At 49.2% G+C, this 20325-nt stretch overlaps 1 protein-coding gene and 1 long non-coding RNA gene across 3 annotated transcripts in view; one reads left to right on the forward strand and one right to left on the reverse strand.

The window, feature by feature from the left end:
- Positions 1-506: 506 nt before the first annotated feature.
- Positions 507-14652, reverse strand: Ahcy (adenosylhomocysteinase). Its single transcript, XM_052724226.1, has 10 exons — positions 14520-14652; positions 8791-8981; positions 8238-8313; positions 6402-6551; positions 5322-5434; positions 4621-4828; positions 4452-4539; positions 4241-4358; positions 2953-3147; positions 507-1324 (listed from the first exon to the last, which is right to left on the reverse strand). The coding sequence occupies exons 1-10, from the start codon at positions 14545-14547 to the stop codon at positions 1193-1195; spliced, it is 1299 nt and encodes a 432-aa protein (XP_052580186.1). The 5' UTR covers positions 14548-14652; the 3' UTR covers positions 507-1192.
- Positions 13521-20325, forward strand: part of LOC128101260 (uncharacterized) — a 51886-nt gene continuing 45081 nt past the window's right edge. The window contains exons 1-2 of one of the 2 annotated variants that reach the window (XR_008215047.1): positions 13521-14450; positions 16310-16419. This is a non-coding gene — a long non-coding RNA (uncharacterized LOC128101260). The remainder of the gene's footprint in view (positions 14451-16309; positions 16420-20325) is intronic. The other variant, XR_008215048.1, reaches the window with a different exon arrangement.

Genomic DNA, 20325 nt, shown 5'->3' on the forward strand with positions numbered 1-20325 from the left:
CAAGTCCTTTTTTCAAGCACCACCTCCTCTCCAATGCCTTTCTCTTGCTGCCAGACGTGGAACCCAAAAGCTGAGCAGAGAAAGGAAGGGGCAGGGGATGGCAGAGTTGTTCCCATCCCTGGACATCCCAGCCACCTGTGTTTAGCTCTCACACTTCCAGCATCTCCACCAGGCTCTCCCTTCCGTGGAGGACACTCAGACGTCATCCTGTGGGTGTGGGTTCTTTTTAATTGACTTGAAGGTCCAATGGGTTCAGTAAATGATCAAATAAGAGGGAGCTCAATTTCTCTATGTTTTTGTATGATTCAAATTATGAGATCTCTGATTTTTTAGAAGACATTTCTGCAGGACTCCCTGAAGAGAGAGAATTGCTCACGAACCCAATGTCCTCCCCTGGGCTCCATGAGTCCAGGTGCATGAGCCCACACACATGCACATACACCACACACACTTAAAATTGTCATACATGGTAAGCAATATCTTACCTATATAATAAAGGGTTGACATTCCTTAGGCACCAGATATTTTATTTAATCCACCTTCCTTTGTTAACATTCTAAACACTATAGACCAAATGAATCTCTTTGTGACCCAGGCTTGTGATAGGAACCATCAATTACAAATAGTGACAGACCTTCGCCTATTGGTTTTTTCTGACCCTTTCAATCTCCAGCTGTCATTTGTCCTTTCTTAATCTATTCTCACCCCTGTGAAATAGGGACCAAAAGTACCAACCTCATTATTGAGATTGAAGAGACGGCCCAATGGAAAATAAGCCAAGCTCTGAGGAACCTTCCAACTCCACTGGTTCCTGCCCTTTGGTAGAGCTCCTTCTCAGGTCCCAGGCCAAGAAACCAAGCACATGGATCTAAAGACCATGTGAGGGCTTGGATGGTAAAGTCCACGGGCTTGTGACCACCACTAGCCACAGCCTCAGGACTTCCAAGACTCTGGAGCTCATGTCCCTTGTGGGTGGCTCCCAGGTACCTCTATCTTGACCGGAGACTCTCAGTCCCCCTCACCACACCTGGAACAGTATGAAGGACACAACAGGGTCCAAAGACAGAGTGACCAGCCCCAGCGGGACGAACACTGGTGAAGCAACAGCAGAGTTGGTGACATTTGCTCTTGGGAAAGAGAGGTAGGGCCTGGAACAAAATGGCAGCTGGAAGGTGAAGGGCAGTCCCGGCTCTCAGTAGCGGTAGTGATCAGGCTTGAAGGGGCCATCAATGGGCATGCCCAGATACTGGGCCTGCTTCTCAGTCAGCCTGGTGAGCTTCACATTCAGCTTGCCCAGGTGGGCTTCGGCCACTGCCTCATCCAGCTGGAGAGGAACAGAAAAACTTGGAGTTAGCGTCATGCTCTAGTACACTCATCTGCATCTGGCTGGCAAGTGGTACTACTCTCATTACATCTTGTTCCAGCCTTATGGCCAGCTTCAGTGTGCTGTCTTGGCTGCCCAGCTCCCCATGGGGGTGTAAAATTAACTAATTAAAAAAAAAAAAAGAACCATACACACCCTCCCATCATAATTCTGGTGGCACCACCAATGATATCTCCTCACCTCCTCTAACTAAAGCGCTAACCAGAACGCTTCCTGAAATGAACTATGGCCTAGGACATATTATCAATAGAGGCACTCTCTCTTCCCAAAGTCCTACATCATAATGGCATGACACTCTGGCTACAGCCCAGCCCAGAGTGCGTCTACATTCCCAAGCAGTTTTATGTTCAATGTTCTTAGAGCTTCACAAACATCCCCAGGAGTAGGAAGGGAAGGATTATGCCTACGTTAGCAGACAAGGAACCTAAAGAAAGTGATTAACAGGTTCAAGCTAGATGCAAGTAAAGGCAAAAATGGGCCTAGCCTGGAATCCATACTAGTTAGAAGCAGAATGAAGGCCTCCCATGCCTGGCCAGTCTAGCTGAGGCTGCCTTTCTTCTCACAGCACTGTACCAGTGTGCCACATAAGGGGCGACTGCCTGGACAGCTGGAGCTGGAGTCCCAGTAACTCCCAAGAGCACACCAGCCTCTAAACCTTGGTTTCCTCATTTGTAGGGCACATATAATAAATACCCACCATTTGAGGCTGTCACAAAGATCAGTGACACTCAGATTTTTTGTTCAAGAGGATAAGTTAGTTAGTGGTGGCTACTTTCGTCATTAACTAAGGTACCTAATAACCCTTAGACCGCATGCATCCTACAGACCAAGTACTAGGGATGCAGCTAAGGGGCATTTGTGTAGCATGTATAAGAACCTGGGCTCCATGTCCAACACCACAAAATGAACAAACAAAAGACCCAAGACAAGCATGGAGGCTCTTGCCTTTAATCCCAGTTCTCAGGAGGCAGAAGCAGGCAGACCTAGGAGTCAAGGCTAGCCTGGTCTACATACTGAGATCCAGGCCAATCAGGGATATGAGATCCTGTCTCAAAACCAAACAGATGAACAAACCAAATGGGGCCAATCCATTTTTTTAAAACTACAATATGTTGCCTATATTTTAAAATTATTTCATACCAAGACCTTAGCATATGGCTTCTCTTCAGCACTCAGAAGGCTTGTCCTCTGGAGCTGTGTTCTGGGCTGGTGACAACTGAGTGGCAGCCACCCCTTTACCTGGAGCATGTATTCTTCAACCCTTCACTTCCCACCCAGCAGCCTACTTTACCAACTACCCACCCAATCCTTGTAGACACTCGGAGGTCCTCGCCATTATTAAGGAAAGTACTCCTGCCTTCACTTTACAGCTGAGGAATGGAGATACAGCTTCAAACCTGGTGAGTCACACTCCAAAGCCCATGCCACTATGGGTGTGCTCCAGGGAGCACTATGGACTATGGAGGACAAGTAAGAGGGCAGACACTTAAGAAACTCTAGCAAGCCCACACAGGGAGCCCAGGAGCCAGCACATGAGCCTTAGCTTGCAGTTCAAGTCAAGAACTCACCTTCTTAGGCAAGAAGTGAACCCCAACAGGGTATTTATCTGGGTGGGTCCACAGCTCAATCTGTGCCATCACCTGGTTTGTGAAGGAGTTGCTCATCACGAAGCTGGGATGGCCCATGGCACAACCCAGGTTGACCAGCCGGCCTTCAGCCAGCAGGATGATACGGCGCCCATTCTTCAGCCTGTAGCGGTCCACCTGCAAGTCCCCATGGCAACAGTAAGGGATGGTGGGCACTGCCCGTCTCTGCCCACCCCCTACCCTGCACAAGATGGCCTAAAATGCCCCCAAACAACCACCCTACAAAGCTAGCACACACAATTAAGAGTAGCCAATTCCCGCACCGGTCTGTTATGAGAACTTAATGAATTCAGACCTATAGAGCACTTGGCATACTGTAGGTACTCAGGGGGTAGCAGCTAGCACTGTCATTATTGCCATATACTCTGTACTGAATCCTTTACATACATGACTACCATTTTTAAAATTTTATTTTATGTGCATTGGTATTTTGTCAGGGATATTGGGTGCCTTGGAACTGGAATTACAGACAGTTGTGAGCTGCCATGTGGGTGCTGGGAAATGAACCCGGGTCCTACATATAGTTGAATACAGGGCTGGGGGGGTGTGGCTCACTTGCTAACAGTGCTCTCCTAGCTTACATGAAGCACTGGATTTAATCTCCAGCTCTACATGGCAAAAAAGAGCTTAACTTAAAAGCTCTTGATGTACAAAGCCAAAAAGTCTTCCAGGAGCATTACTTTTATAATCAGGTAAGAAATAAATAAACCAACAACAAATAAAAGCCAAATAAAGTTGCATATACCCCAAAGGAATTCATCTCTCAATGCCCTGCGGCAAAACTGTCCTCTGTCTAACTCACTAATGGCCTACTTTGCAGAGCTGTTCTAGACAGAAATGCAGCAGTGCCCCTTTCCTGACCTCCCCCATCCTGACCCTGCTGCCAGTTCAGCCCACGCACTTTAGCTGCCAGCTGCCAGCATGCCTGCTAGGCTGTGAACACCCTCAGAGCCCTGTCTCTTCAGCCACCGCTGTATGCAATCTTTCTGAAACAGCTAGGTCACTATGCTCCACACACCTGCTGATACCCTCAGGGACTTCAGAGGCCTCAGTGTCAACTCTGATACCTCCAACCTAGCTCGGAATCCAGGCTTCTCCAACACACATCACTGTCTAGGTTACAACAGCTTCCATGGCGGGCACCTACAAGCCCGCTCCTCCTCCTCAGCCCTTCACTGCCAGCCCTGCGGGGAATGCTGGGGCTTCTCACCTGGGGCTTGATGTTCACCTTCTCCACAGCATTCTCATTCAGCCACTTCACATCTATCTCCACATCGAAGTGCCCAATGTTACACACAACGGCATCATCCTTCATCTGTTCAAAGTGCCTGTGAGGAAGCCCAACCCTGTGAGAGACCTGAGACCAAGAACAGCCCCAAGCCTGTGGACCGTTGCTCCCTAGGACTCCCACCTGTATCTACCTGCCAAGGATGATATCAACACAGCCTGTGGTGGTGACAAAGATGTTGCCCTCCTTACAGGCCTCGTCCATGGTGGTCACCTCATAGCCTGCACGGACACTGAACATGTGTTATCAAAGGTGGCCTCACCCCTCCTCTACCCCAACAGCCGACCCTCACACTATCATACCCTCCATGGCAGCTTGCAGTGCATTGATGGGGTCAATCTCGGTGATGATGACTCGGGCCCCAAAACCCCTCAGGGCCTGGGCACAGCCCTTGCCCACGTCACCATAGCCTGCTACCACCGCCACCTTGCCCGCAATCATCACATCTGTGGCCCGTTTGATGCCATCTATGAGGGACTCCCGGCAGCCATAGAGGTTGTCAAACTTGCTCTGAAAGGAGAGGGGGCGAGGGGACGATGGGGGCAGGCAAGACCCTGAGGCCAGGCCTCCAAGCATCCCACAGGGCTGAGACTTGAGCCCACTGGGACTGCCAGCCTGGGCAGACCCCTAAGACTCTTCTCCTCTAGACAAGGCCCCACCCACCATGTCTCTCCTCATCATCACCCTTAAGACGATCTCCCTGGCTATTCCCTGCTGGTCTAGAAGCCTTTCTAGGGAATCAATGCCCAGGACAGGTTGCTGAGTCTAAGAACGTGCTTAACTTTAAAGCTCTTGATAACCAAAGCCACAATGTTCCTGAACAGCTATGATCCACTGTGCAGGCCTCCCTTCAATGCACTTACCACCCTCAGACTGCTGCCCCATGCCCCCTCAGGTAAGGGCTTCATGCCCCAGGCCATACCCTTCCTGGACACCCTTCAGAGATCCACTCCTAAGCTCGCTGGGCACCAATGACCAGAGCTGACTCTACCCCAGGGCTCACCTTGGTGACAGAATCGTTGACATTGATGGCAGGCACCTTCAGTATCCCATTGGCCATCATCTTGTAGAGGTTGTGGACCCCAGTCGTGGTCTCCTCAGAGATGCCTCGGATGCCTGAACAAGAGGAAGAACATCAGAGAACACATCTCTACCCAAAGCCCTTTCACTCCCACCTCTGTACCTGACTGTGAAGTCCACCGTCACCGAGGCCAGCAACAGGGGAGGCGTCATCGGGTGCCGTCCTACACAGAGTCCTACAGGCCTAATGACTCAAGCTCCAGTGTCTTCCACCCACCACTGTGCTAGCGGCCGACACCACTCTTCACCCAGTTACCCTGTCATAGCCCACAACACGTCAGGAGAAGGCTTCCTTCCTTTAGTCACGGCTGGTTTTTCCTACCTCAGGGCCTCCTGTATTCTCCATACCCCGTCCTCCTCCACCCTGTCACACAACGCTGCTTCTCCTCAACCATTCCTAGCGCTGCCCGACATCGGCCTTGGCTTAGGAACTCAGCAGCTCTGCCCCCACCCCCAGCTACCCTGGCTTCACATCACAAGTCTGCTGTGGGATGTTCTGTATGGCAAATGTGTTGCTCTGATTGGTTGGTAAATAAATCACTGATTGGTCAGTAGTCAGGCAGGAAGTATAGGCTGGACAAGGAGGAGAATAAAGCTGGGAAGTGGAAGGCTGAGTCAGAGAGACGCTGCCAGCCGCCACGATGAGAAACAGCATGTGAAGATGCCGGTAAGCCACGAGCCATGTGGCAAGGTATAGATTAATGGAAATGGATTAATTTAAGCTGTAAGAACAGTTAGCAAGAAGCCTGCCACGGCCATACAGTTTGTAACCAATATAAGTCTCTGTGTTTACTTGGTCGGGTCTGAGCGGCTGTAGGACTGGCGGGTGAGAGAGATTTGTCCTGACTGTGGGCCAGGCAGGAAAACTCTAGCTACACAAGTCAGAAGGCAGACTCCATGCCTGCAGGAACTTCCTGTGCTCCAGTCCTACGGAGAATCTGCCAGGCCCATTCCTCATGTCTGTGAAGGAGCAGGCTCACTAGTACCCGGCACACCTGCTTACCTGACAGAAGCTGTGGGTATTTGGTGTGGATGAGGTTGGTCAGGTCACCACCATCGTCCAGGATCATGTTGAGGGGCCCATCTTTGAAGTACAGCGTCTGCTCAATGCACCACAGATACTCCTCATCTGTCTCGCCCTTCCAGGCGTACACTGCAGGGTGAGTGCCACATGAGAAGCTGGCAGGGAGGTTCCAGAAAACCACACCAACAGAGCCAGTACGGTCTCCTTCCTCACGCCCACCCCTAGGTTAAGTCCATCCTTATAAAACACAGCAGTGGGAAGCCCACAGCTTGAAGCTAGACAGACCTAAGCTCAAACCCTGACTCTGAACTTCCCAGCCATGTGACTTTGAGGAACTCCCTTTACCTCTTCTATAAATGGAGCCTCAATAGCAGAAATCAAGTGACACAGAGGCCACACACAGCCCTAGACATAGGTGTCTAGGAATAATTATTCCCTTTTGCATCTCCTCCCTGGGCTCCATGGAGTAGGGCACTGGCCCACACAGAACAGGACTCCCACGTCCTACTCACTGGGCACCACCAGGTAGGATCACTGAAAGGTCTTGAGGGCCTGGCAGTCTCAGTGGTGGGTAATTTCAGGTGATGCCTGGGCAAAGTTCCCCTGTAGAAGCTACTAGAGATGGAGCATTCTCTGTGCCAGGTACTGTAACTGCTCCATGCCCATTCTCGTGGGCAAACCCCATGAGGAGGCATCACCATTACCACTCACAAAAACCCCAAGGGAGACCAGGAAACGCAGCGCTCGGCACAGCACTGTAAAGCAGCATCTGACACAAGAGTGCTGGCTGCTGGCCAGCCGGCCCTCCTCCCAGCACGTGGAACTCCACAGGTGTGGGGTTCAAGAGACTCCTGTTTGCACAGGACACCGGCCAAGCAGTCGGCTGCCTCCCTCCCCACAGCTGTAGAAGATAATGCTGTTGAACACAAGGCCTCTCCTGAAGGAGAGCCACCAAGCCTCACCAAGGTGGGGGCTGCTGACAGGCACTCAGCCCTGTGAGGCTATAGAGGAACCCTTCCCGATGCCCCGTCTACCTACAGAATTAGGGGCCATCCCCCCCCACCACACACACACACACACACACACAAATGTATAAGTATGTCTATGTACCCTGTGCTTGCCTGGAGCCTGAGGAGGCCAGAAGTGGATACTGGATCTCCTAGGTCTAGAGTTACAGATGGCTATGAGCCACCATGTGAGTACTAGGAATCAAACCCGGGTCCTCTGGAAGAGCAGCCAGTGCTCTTAACTGCTGAACCATCTCTCCAGCTCCTGACAAAGATTCTTGTATATTCTATTTAATTACCATTGAATCTAACAAAGCCCTCCCTGGCACCCCACCCCCACCCCCTACCTCCACCCCTAACCCCCCCACCCCCCAACCCCGGCTGCAGTCCAGAAAGACATGTACCATTCTGCAGCAAAAGTCTTTCTCTTTAGCCCTGGTTCTTTCTCAAATTCCTAAACTACCATACCTCAGCCAGTGCACCTCTGAGACTCTTCTTCTGCCTTACACCTCACTACTTTTTTAGAAAATGATCCACAGAGTCCCTCTAAGGAACTTCCCTACCCTCTGCACCATGTGGCTCCCAATCTGAAGATCCTTTCCTTAGAGACCACATAGCTCAGCGGGTCAGGAAGTGTTTCCCATGGGATCTGAGATGAGGTGGAGGACAAAGCCGCTCTCTGCTGTAAGTCAGAGGCTAAGGGCCTCTGTCTGCATATGGAAGCCTATTGCTACAGGAGTCAGTAAGGGAACACGAAAAAGCAAAGTGCTTTATCCGCTCTCACACAGCCCACATCAGGGCCGCTCACCTGGAATGCCAGCCTTGGCAATGGCAGCCGCTGCATGGTCCTGAGTAGAGAAGATGTTGCAGCTGGACCAGCGCACCTAGAAGAGCCAGGAAAACGAGGCTGTTGGCCACTGGTGTGGCTATGAAGCACCCTGTTAGGAACGGGGAAAGGAAAGCCCTGAAGCCAAGGCTGAGGACTCCGGGCAAGTGAATGGCTAGAAGCCAGAGCAGTAAAAACACACCACCAGAGCTTAAAAATCATAGCACTCTACCTTTCTAGCAACTGTGACTTTCTAGAGGGCACTTGACCCCTAAGAAGGCCAACGGGCATGCTTTTAGATGACTAAATGGAATATTGGGGTTTTCTTCTCATGCAGGAAGATGTACTGAGGAGTCAGCTATCCCCCAACTGGAGGAAAAATACAACAGGTGGCCAGCAGTGGGACATAGAGAGGAAACCCACGTGACCAGAAGGGGCTCTGCCAGCTAGGTCTCCCTACCAGTACCATCTTCTTCCATGGCTGAATCCAGAGAAGGCAAGGGACTCAAAGGAGTCACAGAGCTGTGGACCTCACCTCAGCACCCAGGGCCACGAGAGTCTCAATGAGGACAGCAGTCTCCACAGTCATGTGCAGGCAACCGGCAATCCGAGCCCCCTTCAGTGGCTTGGACGCCGAGTACAGCTCCCGCATGCGCATCAAACCTGGCATCTCATTCTCAGCTATGTCCAGGGCCTTCCGTCCCCAGGCTGCCAGTCCAATGTCCGCTGCAGGAACAAGATGGCAAGTTACGTGAGCCACCTCCCATCAGCCATGAAGCACCATCACCGTGTAAGGACTGATCCAAGTGTGACCCTAGAGCCCTTGGGCTGAGCAATCTGTCACGGCATTCTGTCACTCACAACAAAGAGAAGTGCCCCTTGAAAAACAGCTGAGACTATGAATCCCACTGTTGATCCTTCCCACTGACACCTACCAACCTCCACATCGCTCCCTGGGAAAAACCCAAATCGAGCAGGTGCAAGAGGATGGGCCTGGGGTTCATGGTGGGTTTTGTTCGTTTCTGAATTATTTCTTATGTATGCACGTATATAGAGGCCAGAGGCCAATGTCAATGTCTTTCCCAATTCTGTCTCATTTCTTGAGACAGGATCTCGTTGCACCTGAAGCTCACTGACTTGGCTAGGTAGGCCTCTTGCCTCTGCCTCTTCGCACTGAGGTTATAAGTGCTTGCAGTTTACATGGGTCCTCAGGCTTATGAAGACAGGCACACTTGCCAGCTGAGCCATCTCCCCGGCGTTTACCTTTGGGGAGCTCAGATCTCACTCACTCTAGGAAATGAGGGGTGAAGGAGAAAAGGAGGCTGCTACAGAAGTTTTAATAATTTAGCAAATAGTTAAACAGGCCGGGAGTGGTGGAACGTGCCTAATTCCAGATGGAGGCAGGAGGAAGGTCATCCTTGACTACATAGCAAGTTCAAGGCCAACCTGGGCACACGGAGCCCTATCTCAAATACTACTACTAATAATAATAAGAAGAAGAAGACTTTATTAATATTCTGCTTCCTACATTGCATCAAATAATTTCTAAGGAGCAGTGGGGAGGGGGGGAGGAGTGTCCAAGGCCCTGAGTTCAACTTCCAGCACCAAACAAACAGTTCCCAAGGTCACTCCACCCTACAGAGGGTTCACTCAGCTATACACACAGCTCCTACACACACACACACACACACACACACTACCCCAGGCAATCAATGAGAGTTCCTTCAGAAATCTGAATTTCAAGCAACCACCTCTAGTCATGTCTTCTCCCTATACATTCCCAACTCCAAGAGGGAGCAGCTCAGACTCTCTAAACCTTTGATTTTATCAGTTTCCAGGGTCCTTACCAAACCCCCCTCATGATCTCCTCTTCTTTCCTCCAAGTTAGAATCCCACTGTCTACCACCTGCTCTCTTAGCCTCTGAGACCTCCCTTGGCAAAGCTCACGCCTGAAGCTAGGGTGGGTGGCTTCATGCCTGTAATCCCAGCACTAGGGAAGCTGAGGAAGTGCCATGGTTTTGAAGCCATCCTGAGCTTCGCAGAGACCTAGTCAGCAACAGTCAAAGTTTCCACCTGGTTGGAGCCAGTTCTCCGCTGTACCTAAGGCCCTGAACCAGCAGGAGAATCACAGGCCCGGGACAACAGTCTTGCTTACTGTGAACATAAAACTCAAGGGACACCTGGCACATCCCAGCAATCCTAAGTTTCCTAGTAAGTTTATCCTTACCCTTCTCTCCCCAGGCATCTTTCCCCATTGACAGATGACGTTGCTTCACAATTCACAAGGACATAGTCATTCACTTTCCTTCCACGGAGTCCATCCTCATTTGTGCTTAGACTAGGCATTCTTGTTTGTCAAAAAGGATAAGCTGTCCCTGGTCCCCAATTTTCTCACCCCTCTGATCTCACCGTTCCATTCCGGGTACCACTGGGGTAACTAACTATGCTTAGGTTTCTCACAGGAGCAGGGACCCCACTAACGACTGCTTTGCCTTGGCATCCGATTCTCTCTTCTCCCTCCTTCCTTCCTGGCTGCTCTTCACCTCACATACTCTAGGAGCCCTGGGAGCCCATCTCCGCCCCTCTCCAACTCCTGCCAAATAAGTCCTACTCAGATGATTCTGAATGCCTTCCCTGTGGTGATGACTCCCACACATTTACCTCCAGTGCAAACTTCTCCCAGGAATTCGAGACTCACATAATCCAGCTGCTGACTCAGCACCTCTAGACTGTTGTCCAATTATTATCCATCAAAAGGGTGCCCTCAAGACTCCTTGGCCACACACCCTCAATCCTCCCATTTCAGGAAATGAAATCACCATTCAATCAACCATTCTGGCCCCGAATCTGTAAGATTTCCTGTTTCCATATTTGCTTCTGTCAGCATATTTGTTTGGTTGGTTAGTTCTGGTTTTGGGGGTTTGTTTTTTTTTTTTTGTTTTGTGTTTGCTGTTGTTGGGTTACTGTTTTGTTTTGTTTCTTGAGACTGAGTCTATTATGTAGCACCGGCTGTCCTGAAACTATGTAGAACAGCCTGGCCTCAAACTCACAGATAGCTAACTGCCTGCCCCTGCCTCCCAAGTGCTGGGGTTAAAGGTGTGGGCCACTATGTCCCACCGCCTGCGGCATGCGGCATGCGCTTGACTGAACATCTCACCCTGTGTAAAGCACCACTTCTCAGCTGGATCTACAAAGCAGCTTCATGGTCCCCACATACCATGGTTCCCACATACCATGCTCCTCATTACAGCCCAGTGGGAAACCTTTAAAACTTTAAAATCCGGGGGCTGGAGAGATGGCTCAACAGTTAAGAGCACTGGCTGTTCTTCCAGAGGTCCTGAGTTCAATTCCCAGCAACCACATGGTGGCTCACAACCATCTATAATGAGATCTTGTGCCCTCTTCTGGCCTGCAAGCATGCATGTAGACAGAACACTGTATACATAATAAATAAATAAATCTTTAAAAAAAACTTTAAAATCCTAATCCTTCCCTGGCTTCAGGCCCCTCCCCAGTCTACCAGCTGCTTCTGTCCCCACCTTGTCCCCCTCACCAGCTGCTCAGCCACACGGACCTCTCCCATCATAGGGCTTTAACACGAGCAGTTACCCTGGATGGCTCATACCAAGTGCCAGATCAACTACCTGGCTCAGTATATGCTCAAAAACACCTGAAAATGGAGGGGCTGGAGAGATGGCTTAACGGTTAAGACCATTGACGTCCTTCCAGAGTACTGGGGTTCAGTTCCTAACAGCTCATGGAGAGTCACAACTGCCTATAACTCCAGTCCCAGGGGATCCAGCGCTTTCCTCTGGCCTCTGTAGGCACCACACACACATGGTCATAGACATGCATGCAGGCAAAACACCCATACATACACATATAATAAAAATGAGAAAGGAAAAAAAAAACTGAAAACGGGCCAGGCTGACTCAGAGGCATTAAGAATCAGGATGGCCGGGTGGCAGTGGTGCACACCTTTAATCCCAGCACTCGGGAGGCAGAGCCAGGTGGGATCTCTGTGAGTTCGAGGCCAGCCTGGTCTACAGAGCGAGCTCCAGGACAGGCACCAAAACTACAGAGAAACCCTGTCTTGAAAAATCCAAAAAAAAAAAAAAGAAGAAGAATCAAGACTTTACTTGCAGTGAGGAAGGTCATCTACAGAGTTTCAAAAGAGGTATCATTCTATGACCAGATTTGTCTTTTGAAAGATCCTACTGGCCAACTCTAAGACATAAACCTCTAAGCACAGTGCTGTGGAGGATGACGGGAGTTTAATGAGTTCAGTGCTAGCTGAGGCCCCAAATACAAGCAAACAAAATGGCAGCATGAGGACCAGAGACTTGTGAAGAGAGACGAGAATGGGGGCTGGCAGCCATGGAGAGTGAAAAGTGACCGATCTCAAAACACAAAGAGACTGTGCTACACTATATAGGCCTCTCTGTCTCAACTGTACCTGGGTCACTTTTATATCTCCAGTGACCAGCAAGGCTTGGCACAGAGGAGGAGACCAGAAAATGTTTATTGACCACATCATAATGAGCAAAGATTCATAAAAGGTTGGCATAGGGCAAGGATGGCAAAAGGGAGGAAGGGAGGGAGGAGGGAGGAGGGAGGAGAGAGGGGGAGGGAGGGAGGGAGAACCTAGTATAACTTCCAGCATTTACAGTCTCCAGTCAGAGGCAGGGCGGATGGCGAGGCTGCTCTCAAGGCCTTCCTGGAGAGGACAATGGGTTTGGGGCTTTCCTGCTTAAATCCTACCCTGTCTACTAGGTGTGCCTCTAGCTAAAAAAGATTCTTTCAATGCCCCTGGGGCAGCTGTGCCAGTCCCAAAGTTCTCCTGGGACTTCCACTCCAAAGGGACAGGAGGAGCTAGTGTACCAAACTCTGGAGCTCTGGGTGCCAAGAGAACCAGAGTTACAGAAGTCACAGGAACACCTGTCAAAAAGAGCAAACCAAAAGGACCTATCCACACAACCTATGGTTCCCCAAACCCTCCACAGTATGAGAAGTCTCCATTCTAGCTGTTCCACCAAGACAACACTGACTTAAACCTCAGTTTCAACATCTAACCAATGGAGACAATAATCTAGCTGATGAACTATTTTAATAAGAATTTTCCAAGTCACGTCGTCAGGTTACTTCTCTGTATAATGGGATAGCATCCATCTCATGCCGGTGACCCTCTCCAATTTAATGGCATCTTGAAATTATCTTAAAGGCTAGCCAGCCTGAATTGCTTTTTTTTTTTTTTTTTTTTTTGGTTAGTTTGTAGTTTTGTTGATATGCTCTCCCTATTTTGTACAAGTTGACCTGGAATTCACTGTATGCCCAGGCTGACCTCTGATCGATCCTCAGCCTCAGAAGTGAGTGTTGGGATAACAAGCTTGTGTCACTAAGCCCAGTCTGAATTGGATTGTGCTGAAATTTCATTAGGGTTGTTCCACATGTGTTCCCTTGCATACAGACAGCAGTGAAAGAGATGAGCCCAGGAGTCATGACGTATTGGGTCCAAATTCTAGCCAACCACTTCCCAGTTGCAAGATTCTGGGAAAATAACTTCTATACCTCTGGGTTTTCATCGTAAAAGGGGAATTGTTCCTTCCTTAGGGAGCTACGGTAATAAAACGGATTAGTCTAGAATAATGCTACAAGGCAGCGCCTATCCCATTGCAAACGCTCAACCGAACATTTGTTTACTCGGTCAGCTTTCCGTCGCCGGGACGAAAAGATGGGGAATTTCTAACTATTCTAAATTTTCTTCTGGTCATGCACCAGATAATCCCACAGACTGAGCTGGCCCCAAGTCCCCGGTGCACCGGGACTTGCCTTCCAGGCCTCTCCTCACTAGCACCTAGAGTACTAGTGCGCTCTCCGGCCCCGCTCAAGGCCCAGAAGGTGGTGGACCCTTGTTGGGGGCCACACAGGCCGCCAGACACCAGAGCCAGAGCCACTAGGTCGGCTTCCCCAGGGCCAGTCTCTCCGCAAGAAGCACGCTGCCGAACCCAAGGATCGTAGCCCGCGCCGCCGCTCAGGGCGCCTGCCGCGGGGCACGCCGGGACTTGTAGTTCGTGGCTGCTTCCCACTCCTAGCTCTCTGCGGCGCGCGGACTCCAACCCCCAGGCACCTGCGAGGCCAGGCCAGCGATTTTAGGGGTCCCGGGCGCCCCGAGGCCGCTGCCTAGACCAGACTCAGGTTGGTACAGACAACAAGCCCAGGGCGGGGAGCCGAGTCGCTGCGGAGGACTGCACCCCTGGGACTCACCGACTTTGTAGGGCAGTTTATCAGACATGCTGGCGGCGCTTCCGCTAGGACTGATGAACTCAATGAACGGGGCCGTACGGCGCGGGGCAGGGATCTACGCCTGGCGCCGGCGTCTTTAAATATCTCCTTATTTGAATATTCATGAGTCCCGCTGGGGCTGAGACTTGGGGGCGGAGTCTAACTCGAGGTGCAGAGCTGAGCTGCAACGGGCCTGGACTTTGATCCCAACCACAAAAAATAATGCATTTTATGTTCTGTGGCCTTTGGACTCCTGGCACCCGGCAGGAAGGGAGCGTGGAGAGAGAGGGAACGAATGGGCGGTTCTTCTCCCATTCGTTCAGCCAGTGAACCAGAGGTCAAAACAATGCAGAACTTTCAGTCTGATTTACTTCTCTGAGCCTTAATTTCTTGTGGTATGCAAGACTATCTACCGCACAGGATACAAGTGAAGAGCTGGGCCTAGTGGTACATGCCTGTAATCCCAACACTCGGGAGAGAGAGCCAGGAGGATTGCCACAAGTTTGAGGCCAGTCTGGTCTACAGCTAGTTAGTTCCAGGCTAGCCTGGGCTACAAGAGTGCGGCCGTGTCTCAAAAAGAAAGGAAAATTACAAGTTGCACTGTGACACTCTCTCTCCCTCCCTCCCTTGCCCGCCCCCACCCCTCCTCAACAAGTCCTCATTCCACTATCATGTCTTCTTATTGCTTTTGTTTGGTGACCCACAAGCCGCCCACGTGGAAATGAGTGTGGAGCTATCCATCGGAGCATAGATAGCTCACCAGTGGCTCAGCAGCCATAACTGCCGATAGCTTTCATGTAGGAGCCAGGCCCCGTGTTGTGTGCAAACACCATCTCTGGGGAGCTCAGCTGGCCCCCTTGTAAAAGGATTATCCCAGCTGGACTTGTTTACTGTTTACATCTCATGGAGTGGAGAGAAGGGTCACAAACCCTCTCCTGAGTATCCAGCTGCACCCTACTACCTGCTATATGCAACTAACTCTGCCTTAATTGAACATGGCCTCAGGAAGAGGTTAGAGTTTATAGCCAGGGAAGGGGGATCCAGCTACCTGGCTACTGGAGAAGCCCTCAATCCTGCTGGATAGAGGCTTCCAGATGTGGCTTTTGGGGGGCAACTTGTAAGGAACCCCTCACCTATGTATGCTTTGTCAGGAAGTTCCGTAAACTCATTGGTTCCCCCAGAGTGATCTTTGGCAGAATCACGACTCTGTGATTCTGTGGGAGGAAGAGCAGAGTTTGCCTATGTCTCCTCCTGGGAAGGAATTTTAGCAACATCTCATGAGCCCCTCCCTCGTCCATGACGGAATGTTGCTGGGGATCCAGTTTCATGCAGGTCCTGTGCAGATAACTGCAGTTGCTCTGAGTTTATGATTGCAATGCCATGGCATCCCTAGAAGATACCCTGCCAGAACCCTCTGCCCCTTCCTCCAGTCCTTGCATTCTTTGAGAGCTGAGAGCTGAGTGCTCAACAGTCACTTCCTCTCAGCACCTTGACCAGCCATGAATGTCTGCATTAACTGTCACTTACTGCAAAGAGAGGCTTCTCCGACCAGAACTGAGGGCTGTTCCACTCTGTGGGTGTAAACAAATATTTAGGAGATGACATATTCATTTAGCAAAGCAACAGCAGTAGGCTCCTCCTGAGGACCTGTGATTTCCCCAACTATGATTCTTTGACCAGGCTCACAGTAACGAGTGCGAACTCCCTCCTGTCTCTCTCTCTCCATCTCACTCTGTCTCTCTGTCTGTCTGTCTGTCTATCTCGGCCTGCAGATCAGGATGTAGCTCTCAGGTACTGCTCCAGTGCCATGAGTACCTCCATGCTCCTGAAGTGTTCCAGCCATGCCCCCACCGTGATGATAATGGACTCACCCTCTGAAACTGTAAGCCAGCCCCCAATTAAGTTCTTTCTTTTATAAGAGTTGCTGTGGTTATGTCTCTTCACAGCCATAGAACAGTGACTAAGACACTGTCTAAATCTGGGGGGCAAACAATAACAGTGGTAATAACCTGTATTATTTTAGAGGTCTCTGGAGCCTTCATGGTCAATAATTCACAGGGAAGTATCCCATGCCTAGCTATCCTGGTTAGGTTTTTATTTCATTCATTCATTCATTCATTCATTCATTCATTTTTGTCAACTTGACACAAGCTAGAGTCATCTGGGAAGAGGGACCTCAATTGAGAAAATGCCTCCATCCATATTGCCCGGAGGCAGGCCTGTGGAGAATTTTCTTTGTTAATGATTGATGGGAGGACCAGCCCATTTTGGGTGGTGCTACCCTGAGTAGTTGTTCCTGAGGTATATAAGAAAGCAGGCTGAGCAAGCCATGGGGAGCAAGCCTGTAAGCAGCAGTTACCCATGGCTTCTGTATCAGTTTCTACTTCCAGGTTCCCGCCTTGACTTCCTGCCCTGACTTCCCTGAGTGATGCACTGTTACCCGGAAGCAGAAGCTGAAATAAACTCTCCCCTCAAGTTGCTTTTGGTCGTGGTGTTTACCCAAGCAGCAGAAAGCAAACTGGGACACAGAAGCATTCCTTCTGGTTTCTAAAAGAGACTATATAGAATGCCTATTAACTCTTCTAAAAGCTTCTATTTGTATTTGTAACATGTGTGTGCCTGTGTGAGTTTTGGGCACCACCTGTGTGCAGGTGCCCTCGGAGGCCGAAAGGAATCAGATTGGAATCAGAGTTGTGATCCACCTGATGTGGATCAACCCACAGAGGGGAACGGCCCTCAGTTCTGGTCGGAGAAGCCTCTTTTTGCGGTAAATGACAGTTAATGTAGACATTCATGGCTGGTCAAGGTGCTGAGAGGAAGTGACTGTTGAGTGCTCAGCTCAAGAATGCAAAAGCAGTGCCGGCGGTGGCGCAAGCCTTTAATCCCAGCACTCGGGAGGCAGAGCCAGGCGGATCTCTGTGAGTTCGAGGCCAGCCTGGGCTACCAAGTGAGTCCCAGGAAAGGCGCAAAGCTACACAGAGAAACCCTGTCTTGAAAAACCAAAAAAAAAAAAAAGAATGCAAAAGCACTAATCACTCATAATCACTGAGCCTTCTCTCTAGTGTCTATTAACTCTCTAATCTTTTTGTTTTGTTTTGTTTGTGTTTTGTGTGTGGTTTTTTTTGGTTTGGTTTTTTTGTTTGTTTGTTTGTTTGTTTGTTTGTTTGAGACTTCTCTGTATAACAGCACTCTGTAGACCAGGCTGGCCTTGTACTCACAGAGATCTGCCTGCCTCTGCCTCCTGAGTGCTGGGACTAAAGACATGTGCCACCCAGAAGCTCTCTAATCCTTAGTATTTCCCACTGAAACTATTTAGGCTTGGACCTTTCTTTCTTGAGAGTGTTAACTATAAAATCAGTTTTATGTTTTATAGTTTGTTTATTTATTTATTTATTTCTGTGTATGCAGGTCACCACAGCTTGCATGTGGGGGTCAGAGGACAACTTGTGGGACTCAGTTCTCACCTTTCACTTCTGTGGGTCCTGGGGATCAAACTCACAGCATCAGGCTTGTTATCCAGTACCTTTGCCCACTAAGAAGCCATCTTGCTAGCCTTTGATCTGAGTCTTTTTTTTTTCCTAGACAGAGTTTCCTTGGCTGTCCTGGAATTCACTTTGTAGACCAGGCTGACCTTGAACTCGGAAATCTGCCTGCCTCTGCCTCCTAAGTACTGGGATTAAAGGTGTGCATCACCAATGCTCGACTTTTATTTTATTTTTTATAACATTTAAACATCTTTATAACATTTATACTTTTTACTATTATTATTATGATTGTATGTGTATATAATGTATGCATGTGGGTACACAAGCCTTAGCATGCATGTGGGTCAGGGCACAACTTCATGGAGTTGGTTCTGAATTTGTTTTCCAGAACCCAAGTTTAAAAACAAAATAAAAATTGACCTGAAAGCCTCCTTCCTGAGAACTAAATTTCATGGTACCAGAAGGCACCATGGAAGCTTTCTAAGGAGATCTACCCAGCTATGACTCCTTTGAACCAGAAAAATGACCAGCATGGCACAATATCCCTAAGGTGCAGCAGCAGCACAAACACCTTGGCAGTAACCACCAGCTCTCAAGTTAGACTGACAGCCTACTCAACCAGAGGGAAATCATGCCGGGTTCTAGAGACCTAGCCAACTTCCCCCGGCTAGGGAAGCCATGGATCGTGGAGGAGAACCTACGACCACTATCTTCCTAAACTATCACAATCCCTAACTACATTCTAAATATGTATCCTATACCCACAGATCAGTGCAGTTCTCCTGCCTCATTGAGGGATTTTTACAAAAGACAGAGACTACTACAGAACACGACACTGATCAAAAGGCAGAAATGTAGAACCCGGTCCCAACTGTACATCAGCAACACAACCCCTGCACCTAAGGCTCGGGCATCATGGAAGAGGGGGCAGAAAGATTTTTTTTTTCCTGGAGCTGAGGAACGAACCCAGGGCCTTGTGCTTGCTAGGCAAGCACTCTACCACTGAGCTAAATCCCCAACCCCAGAAAGATTTTTTTTTTTAAATTAATTTATTTTGTATACAGTGTTATGTCTGCACACCAGAAGAGGGCATCAGATCTCATTATAGATGGTTGTGAGCTACTATGTAGTTGCTGGGAATTGAACTCAGGACCTCTGGAAGAGCAGCCAGCGCTCTTAACCTCTGAGCCATCTCTCCAGTCTGGGAAGAAAGATTTTAAGAGCCAGAGAAACAAGAAGCTTGGTGTGAAATTGTGTGTCTTAGACATGTCAGAGGAGCTACACCCATGGAGTTTCACCAATATGGCTGTCTAAACGTATCCTGAAGGACAAAGGTACCAATAGGCATGCTAATGTGGGAGAGGGAAAGCTCACCCAGTCCTCAACCCTAGACAAAGAGCTACAAGCAACTAGGAATGCTGAGACTAGAATAGTCTTCCCAGGAAAGAACACACCAATTGCTGCTTATCCAATATCAATCAGCCCTGAAAACATATATATACAAGTGACATTATATGGACTAGGCAGGTTGTATTTATGTATTTAGAAATATGTATGCATATACACACACACACACACACACACACACACACACACACACACACACACACACACACATACACACACACATACGAGTGCACATAATAATAAATTCTCTGAGGCTTCTTTTTGACCTGTGAACTATTTAGACGTGTGCTGTGGGATGCTCTGTATGGCAAATGTGTTACTCTGATTGGTTAGTAAGTAAAACACTGATTGGCCAATAGTCAGGCAGGAGGAAGTATAGGCAGAACAAGGAGAAGAATTCTGGGAAGTGGAAGGCTGAGTGAGGGAGACACTGCCAGCCGCCACCATGATAAGCAGCATGTGAAGATGCCGGTAAGCCACGAGCCATGTGGCAAGGTATAGATTTATAGAAATGGGTTAATTTAAGATATAAGAACAGTTAGCAAGAAGCCTGCCATGGCCATACAGTTTGTAAGCAATATAAGTCTCTGTGTTTACTTGGTTGGGTCTGAGTGGCTGTGGGGCTGGCTGGTGACAGAGATTTGTCCTGACTGTGGGCCAGACAGGAAAACTCTAGCTACAGACGTGTGCTGTTTAGTTTTGAAAGGTTCAGACATTTTCCCATTATTGTTTTGTCATACATTTCTAGTTTGATTCCATTGTTTAGAGACTGTATTCCGTATGGTTTTAATTCTTTTCAATTTGTTGAGATTTGAGTTTCTATTGCTGTGAAGAGACACCATGACCACAGCAACTCTTATAAAGGACAACATTTAATTGTGGTGGCAGCTTACAGT

The sequence above is a fragment of the Peromyscus californicus genome, unplaced genomic scaffold (genome assembly GCF_007827085.1).
Source record: "Peromyscus californicus insignis strain IS unplaced genomic scaffold, ASM782708v3 Scaffold_7__1_contigs__length_154581171, whole genome shotgun sequence".
Taxonomy (NCBI): domain Eukaryota; kingdom Metazoa; phylum Chordata; class Mammalia; order Rodentia; family Cricetidae; genus Peromyscus; species Peromyscus californicus.